Genomic DNA, 7,756 nt, shown 5'->3' with positions numbered 1-7,756 from the left:
GGTGTGCATGGAGACCTCACATGGGCACCAAGGGGATGCAGTGTGTGCACTGGGGGTGCAGTGTATGCATCAAGGTGTGTACAGGGGCAGCAGTGCGTGCATTGAGGTGGGTACAGGGGCTGCAGGATGTAGGGGATGCAGCATGCAGGTCCCAGGGGGTGCCCCAGGCAGCAGGGCAGCAGGAGATGTACAGGGGGTCACCTGGGGGCAGTGCCTTGGGAAAGAAGAGGTGTGTGCGTGTCAGAGAGCACGCACGGGGACAAGGGACAAAAGGGCCCACCTGGGTGTTCAGGGCCTTCCATGGACACAGCTCAGTATTGGAGCAAGAGGCACCTTGGGGTCCCCCATCCCACCGTGGCGGCCCAGTGGGGTCCCACAGCTCAGCCCCCCACACCCTGGGCACCCCCAGCTGCTTTCAGGGTGCTCTCAGGCCTCTGCCTTACGGTGAGGCGCTGGTGGGAGTGTGGCTGTGAGAGGAGGGTGGGAGCAGGGGGTTTGGGGCAGGCATGGGGTTCGGACGGGTCTGGGTGCTCCCTCCACCAGGTGCCGGGGCAGCTGAGGGCCGGCGGGCGAACAGGACACCTGGGGAACAAGAGCAAGGGGGTGAGGGCAAGCCCAGGGTTGGGGGATCTGCTCACCTTCCCCCCAGCACCCAGGCTGGGGAGTGTGGGACCAATACCCATGGGGGCTCCATCTCCCCCTCATCACCTTCAATGTCTCCCCCAGCCCAGCTGTCTCCACATGCATGAGGCTGCCTGTGGGGTGGCCTGGGCCCATTTGGCTGGCAGCCCCACATGCTGATTAGCCCTGACCTTTCTGGCTCGTTAAATATTTAACTCCTGACGGAAAAGCCATCGATTTTAATTGAGGGGTGTCTCAGCAGGGCAGGTATGGAGCTGAGGGACATGGGATGAACTGCTTGGCCACGTAGGTGCACAGTGGCACCCCAAAGGATCCTCTGCTCCAGCAAAGCACCCCAACACCTTCCCCTGCACCCAACACCATGCTCTGTAACCAGCCAAACCCACCACCCAGCCAGAGATCCTCTGGGCACACTAGCATCGGGGTGAGCTCAAATCCAAGCCCTGCCTGCAGGATTCTGGGATGCGAGATGACCCTAAGGGCAGGCTCACTTCTCAGCCTGAGTCTGTCCATCCCCCACTTGAGCCCTTCATTGCTAGCACCTGCTGTGGGCCAATTTCCACCCTTGCTGACCCCCTCCTCCTCCTGCCCCCTCTCCCCAGGCCCTGCCACTTCATTACGATGGATTTTATAGTAAAGACATCAGATTGAAGGAAGGACTTGCTGGCCAGGCAGTGGCTATAAGTTATTGGATTTCCCGGCCGCAATTACACAGGCCAAGCGGCCCTTCTATTTACCTGTGTAGACAACTCCATTTATTTCTATTGACATGTTGATACTGCTAATGCCGTTGGTGGACAGGTTCAATGCGGTCTCCTGTCTGTCATCTGGGGAAAGGAAATACCAATATGAGTGTTAAGAGAAACAGAAACAAGAACCTGCCTTAGAGAGAGAAGCAAGGATCCTTTGGGCATCCATGCTCCTCTCCAGCCGCTGCTGCTCCCACCTGGGGACAGGCTGAGCCCAAGCTGAGGTGCTGCACCTCGTTACCTCGGTTGGAGATCTTGACGTTCATAGGGAACTGGGAGGCCACAGCCAGGAGGTTGTGCTGCAGTGCGTGTTGCACCAGCCGCTGCTGCTCCTCTGCTGTCAGGGCCACCTTCTTCTCCGGGGGCTCCCCCGTCTCCAGCTTCTCCCGGAGCTGCTCCAGCACCACTGCCTGCGAGGCAGCTGCTGCTTGAGCTGCTGTGAGGTGGTGACCAGCCAGTCCCACGGGGATAGCGATGCGCCCCGGCACTGCTGCCGTCAGCATGCCGTCCTCTGCAACAACCAAGAGACCTCAGCGGGGCCCCTCATCCCCACTCCACCCCACCATCCCCGGCTGGTGCTACTTCATCCCACCAGCACAGGGCAGGGTGGGCCACCATCCCCTGCATCATCTGGGTTTGGTCATCCTCCAAAGGCAGCAGAAATAAACTTTTCTCAGTTCCAGAAAGGGACTAAAGGAACAAAATTTCTCATATTTTCCCCAAGCAAAAAGAGCAAGAGCAGACAGGGAACATCCCTGCTCCTGGAGTAGTATCCATCCCTGGGAAGGGACGGCTGCCGCAGGGCAGATGTGATCCTCACCCACCTTTCTTAACACCATGCACTTGGCTGAGCTGGCCACAGGTGTGTGTGGAGATGCTGAGAGCTGGTAGAGGCATTTTGGGCGCGCCCAGCAGGGTTTGGGTGCTGGCTGGCGAGTAGTTGAAGAGTGCTGTGCCGAAGGTCTGCCTCCGTCCCTCCCGGCGGTTGCTGTCAATGGCAGCTTGGAGCTCCCCGGGAGAGCTGAGTGCCCGCTTCTCACATTCGTAGGGATACAGGTACTTCATGTATCTGCACAGGGAGAGAGCCAGGATGAGATCCAGCATCACCCACCTCCCAGCAAGCCCCATGCTGAGCTGGGCTCAGGGTAGGGATGGCACTTGGGAAGGGGCAGAGCCCTCCATCCACTTTTGAGGCTGTCCATGTCAGACCCCACTCAGGGCTCTGGGAGAGCTGAGCCAGTGGGTGCCCCAGGGCAGGGTGTGTGCCCCAGGGCAGGTGCTCCCACCTGCCCCCACTGCCGGGCACTCACTGTGTGCGGAGGGTGAAGGCAGCGCTGGTGATGGAGGTAGGTAGGTTGAGGCCCTTGGTGATCTCCCGCCAGATCTTCTTGTTGATGACTTCGACCAGGCCACCCTTGTCTGTCACCAGCCGGTACAGGGTGTACAGGTCCAGCACTTGCTTGGCCATGATGGGGATGCGGTTCACTGGTGTCCCTTCCAGATGCACAAAGGAGACAGAAAAGGGTGTGGGGGGAGCCCACAGAGGCCCTTATTACCTGGGAACACAGCCTCCACCTTCTCCCCATTGTCACTGCAGGTACCCACAATGAGAGACACATCTCTCCATGCCCATGGGTACAGTGGGGTGCAGACAGGACCCCAGGGTGCCTGGGAGAGTGGCACTCTGCTCAAGAGCAGGGGAGACCCCGGGATGCTGGCACAGGGTCACCTTTGATGGAGCTGTCAGTGGGGCCAGGTATGCTCTCAGCTGGCATGTGGAGCCACAGTGGGATGGGCAAAGTGTCCTCTTCAGACTCCCTTAGAGAAGGTTGTGCCTCTGCAATTTTTAGAGCTCTCTACAGAGCATCAATCCACAAAATCTCTCAGAGCATCCTAGAGGGATTCACTGTGTAACACCCTTTCAGAGCCCCACAAAGAGAGACTCCATCTAAACTTTAAGAAGGGACCCACCTTACAACCTCTCTGAAGAGGGATGCCCCTCACAACCCTTCTGGAAAGACTCACCCTACAATCTGTGGACAGGTTTTCCCTCCCAGCCCCACACAGAGACACTCTCACAAGAGTCCCTGAAAAACCTCTCAAACTCAAAGATGCCTCCAGCACCTCCCACTGCTTAAAGGTCTTCGGTGCCCTGCCTCAAGAGACCTGACCCCAAACCCCTTGAAGTACCCTTAGTAGAGACTCTGACCCCTGGTCCCCCAGGATCACCCCCCTCACCGAGGCCATGGGGTCACCAGGGTTCTGTGAGCCCAATATAGACCAGCATGGTCTCCACAGCCACCAGGTCTGGTTACAACCCCCTCCCCACTTTCTCAGCACCCCCAAATAGCCCCACACCCTTGGCACCTCGGGGCAATGGTCTGGGCAGTGGCTGAAAGCTGCAGCAGGGCAGAGGAGGGACAAGCATCACATCCCATCCCACCCCATCCCATCCTGTCCCATTCCACCCCATATTTATTCCCTCTGTAAGGCGGCAGGGCACAGGCAGTATTGGAAAGCCATCCATTTGGCCGGGGGAGGCTGTCACGACCATGCTTTGCCCCTCAAACGAAGCCGTCATTCACCACCATCCTCCAGCATCCCTAATTTATGGCCCTGATATTGGCTCGGCTTCTTCACATAAGCCTGAAAAATGAGCTCTTTTTATTCTTTTACTGAGTTCATTTAACTTTTTTTTTTTTTTTTTTGTGTGTGTGACTGTGTTGTTCACCAGGTCGGGAAGGGGGAGAGGAGTTTATCCTCCTGGGAAAAAGGTAGAGATATTGACTTGATATCTGCTGTCAGTACCTCACCAGCCCTGGTGGGGGCTGCTGGCACGAGCCCCATCACCTCGGGGGGGGGAGGTGCAATTCAAGGGCTCTCCCTCCCTCCCAAATGCGAGTTTGCAGGGTCTCATCCCCCACTCAATGGCCCATGGACTGTTTTCTCCTCTTCCCCCCTCTCCAGCCGCGGTGGCCAGTGAGAGTGGCTCGCCATTAATCTCASGGCTGTGCGGGCAGGCAGCCGATGCCTGTCCTACTGACAAAGGCACCTGTCTGCGTCCCCGCAGAGTGATGGTCCCGGCCCCAGCCAGGGCGAGGGCCACAAAAGCCCAGGGAGGTGATGCAGCCATTGTGGTGCTGCAATTAGCGCCTTGATTGATTAATGGTCCCGTGTTATCAGCAGGGCCCTCGGCTTGGCAGGGAGATTGGGGGGGGGGCTGCAGATCCCTGGTGAGCAAATACAGAAACAGCCCCCCTATGACCCAGCTCGCTGCTTTTGGGGTCCCACAGACGTTGGGGCATGGTAATAAGGTGCCCCACTGCCTGTAGCCTGTATCTGATGGGGGTGGTGGTATCACCCCCATTAACCACTGTGGCCAGGTAGGCCCTTGTGCCATGGGGTGGCTTCAGAGGGGCTGCGCCCAACCCATTTTCCAGCCCTGCTAATTTTCCACCCTGCTGCCAAACGTCAGTGCTGAAACTGCCCTGACAGACATAGGGGGGACACATCCTCTTTCATTAGGGTTCGCCCTGTGGGCATTAATCCCTTCTGGCCCACTGCCACCCTGGGGACACAGCCTGGGTGTCACAGGCCTGCCTGTGAACCCCTGAGTGCCACAGAAGCAACTGCCATGGCTCATCCGTGGGTGCTTCTTACCCAGTTCCTGATGACCCTGAGAGTCCCATCACTGCCCCACAGCCCCTCTGGTCCCCTTTTTCTTTGCTACCCGACTCCAAGATCACCAACTCCTCCAACAGGCTTGTGCACACCTATAACTACACACCTGCATCCCTGCCTGCCCTCCCCAGGGGGATGGCACCCACTTGGAGGAAATAAAGGACGAAGGGGACAGCGGGCACAGGAGCAGGACAGCCCCACACAGAACGATGTAGAATAGAGCACCATCAGGGAAGCAAGCAGCTCCCTCCCTCCTCCCCAGACCAGCAGGCACTTACTTAATTAGCCCCGGCCCCAATAGCGAGGGAGTTAATTAGCTCTGGAAAGAGAGATAATGAAGCCGCAGAACAGCCCATGAATCTTGCAGCTGCAGCTGATGGATGTGGGGGGCCGAAACAGCACTGATGCTCTCATTCGCTCCCCATAGCCCTGCACCAGGGCCAGGGGGATCAGGGGGCACCCATAAGGGCAGTACCCAGCCCTTCCACCACCTCCAGCCTAGCTCCAGCATGAGCCCCGTGGCTGTACCAGCGCCCCACAGCACAGCACTGAGTGAAACAAGTTTGGGGTGTCTCAGTCTGACCCAAAAGTCAACCCCTGCAGCCCCACAGACAGGAGAGTACCCTCACCACCCTTCCTACGGGCAGGGCACGAGGGCAACTGCCCCTTTCTGCCCTCCCTCACCCCACACACAGGCCAGCCCCGCTGCTCCCGCACCCCCCCCTTTAGCCTTCCCCTGTTAATTAGCTCGGCATTAACCTCTGCCTGGGGTTTACTGGCTATCGAGCGGCTTGTTCATTAATCCACACACCAGCAAAAGGCTCTAATTAATACGGCCGCCCACACGCCCGCGCTCGGCAACTTTTAATTGTCGGAGGCCCGGCCGGGGAGGGCGAAGGTTAAAGCATTTATCGAGTCCCCGGGAGCCGGCACGGCCCCCCATGCCGATAGCAAAGATTTCCGATGAGGATGGGTTGGCTGGTGAGCCCTTAACCCCTGGGTGCCCGGCGCGGGCCCCAGTCTTGCACACCATGGGCGTCGCTGAGAGATGCTGGTGGTGGGCATCCTCACCAGGTGCTGCTGATGGGGAGCCCTAATGGGCACTGCCGAGGGCATTCCGACCAGGCATCACTAAAACACCCTGAAAACTGCTAATGGGTATCATTAACGGGTGTTGCTATTGCTTGTCTCCCAGGGGTATGCTAATGGCCATCCCCACAGGGCGTTCCCAGTGGGCATCTGTGCTGGGATAGCTGACGGGCAATCGGCATGGACAGCTGCCCCAGCCTGGGGCTGCGGGGGAAGGGGGGGGAGGGAAGGCACCGCAGGGCCTGCCTGGGGATTTCTCAATGACCTGGAGCAGCTAAGACCCGAGAGGATCACACCATGAGCCCCTGCCAGCAGCTGAGGCCGGGGTGAGACACTGACACCCACCCCAGCCACCCACCTTTACCTCTCTTCTGCATGAAACCAAAGAGGTCATCCAGGAACTCCTTGCGTTTTGGGTCCTCATCCAGTTCGTAGAGCTGGGGGCAGGAGAGAGAGGGGTCAGTGCTGCTGGCACATGGAGGTGAGAAAGGCAGAGGGTCCTGGCTGTGCCAGGACCTGGCATCATCCCTGGCCCCACGTTCCTGCTCTGCCAGCAACAAAAGGCTCTTCTGTGTGCACCACGGACAGAACCCCCTAACACACCCCTCTGTGCTGCAGCACTGGACTCTCCCTGTGCCTGGGGTCTGGTGTGGGCTTCCTAAAACCCACTATTTTGTACCTTTGCTGCAGAGATGCTGAGTCAGTGCTTCAGTTTCCCCCTGTTCCTTACCTTCTTAGGTGGAGGAATCAGTGTTTCAGCCCAGGGGCATCAGCAAACCCCAGGCCAGACCCTGGGATCAGGATGCTCAGCCCTGCTCAGCTCTTCTCTGGCTCAGCACTGCTCAGTGCTGGTGTTCACCGAGTCCCAGCACAGGATCAGCATCCTCCTCAGATTTCATCCCTCACAGGGACACATGTCCACCTGCACAGTGGAGATGCTGGTCCCATGCCAGGGCAGGGAAAACTGGCCTGGCCATGGCACTGGTTACTGTGAGGGAGCTGCCAGCACTGGGGCTGCCCCAGCAAGTTTGTGGGTGCACTGATGCGTTTGCAAGCCGGTGAGTGAGCACACAGTTGTACAGATGCACACTGTGAGGATACTTAAGTGTGCTGGATGGATGCAGATCCAGACACACGGACACAACCCCCGAGCTGAGCTGAGCTGAGGGACAGCACCGGGGAGGTGAGTGCAGCCCCTACGCCAGGGACGTGAAGTGCCGGCTCCGTGCGAAAGTCAGAGCTCGCCTGATTCCAGCACAGCGCCTGAGTGACCATGACAAATTGGAGCCCGCCAGATCGATGGCCCAGCAGTAAAAGTCAGAGCACATGAAGGAAAAATTAGCACCAATCGAAGACGCTATAGACACCAATTCCTCCCAGCAAGCCCGGCAAGAATTTAAAGCCATTGAAAAGAAACAAAACTCAGCAGTCCAGAATGGATTTCCAAAACATATACAAAGAAATGCAAGCTGGAAAACAAAGTCAGGCACAAAATAGAGTCGTTTAAAAAACAATTGTGCTGGGAAAGGCCGTTAAAAACCAATAGAAAGGGAGCACACCCTCCCCCCCTCCCAGCACATCATTCACCAGACAGA

General features: G+C 57.9%; 1 protein-coding gene across 1 annotated transcript; it reads right to left on the bottom strand.

The window, feature by feature from the left end:
• Positions 1 to 424: 424 nt before the first annotated feature.
• On the bottom strand, positions 425 to 7,436 carry ARID3C (AT-rich interaction domain 3C). The gene is made up of 7 exons (XM_018077179.1): positions 7,362 to 7,436; positions 6,526 to 6,598; positions 2,702 to 2,885; positions 2,216 to 2,460; positions 1,633 to 1,902; positions 1,380 to 1,469; positions 425 to 582 (listed from the first exon to the last, which is right to left on the bottom strand). Exons 1-7 carry the CDS (start codon positions 7,434 to 7,436, stop codon positions 440 to 442), a joined length of 1,080 nt encoding a protein of 359 aa, XP_017932668.1. The 3' UTR covers positions 425 to 439.
• Positions 7,437 to 7,756: the final 320 nt, after the last annotated feature.

This window comes from Manacus vitellinus, unplaced genomic scaffold (assembly GCF_001715985.3).
Source record: "Manacus vitellinus isolate BGI_N305 unplaced genomic scaffold, ASM171598v3 scaffold_36_pilon, whole genome shotgun sequence".
In the NCBI taxonomy this organism is placed as follows: Eukaryota; Metazoa; Chordata; class Aves; order Passeriformes; family Pipridae; genus Manacus; species Manacus vitellinus.
This window is presented reverse-complemented; position numbering and strand designations above follow the sequence as displayed.

Excerpts from the sequence above, each read along its gene's own strand:
- ARID3C (XM_018077179.1), bottom strand. The coding sequence starts at position 7,436 with ATGGTCACTCAGGCGCTGTGCTGGAATCAGGCGAGCTCTGACTTTCGC. Across the intron at positions 6,599-7,361 it reads CGGCACTTCACGTCCCTGGC|CTCTACGAACTGGATGAGGA; the intron begins GTAGGGGCTGCA and ends TCCTGCCCCCAG. Across the intron at positions 2,461-2,701 it reads GCCTTCACCCTCCGCACACA|ATACATGAAGTACCTGTATC; the intron begins GTGAGTGCCCGG and ends CTCCCTGTGCAG.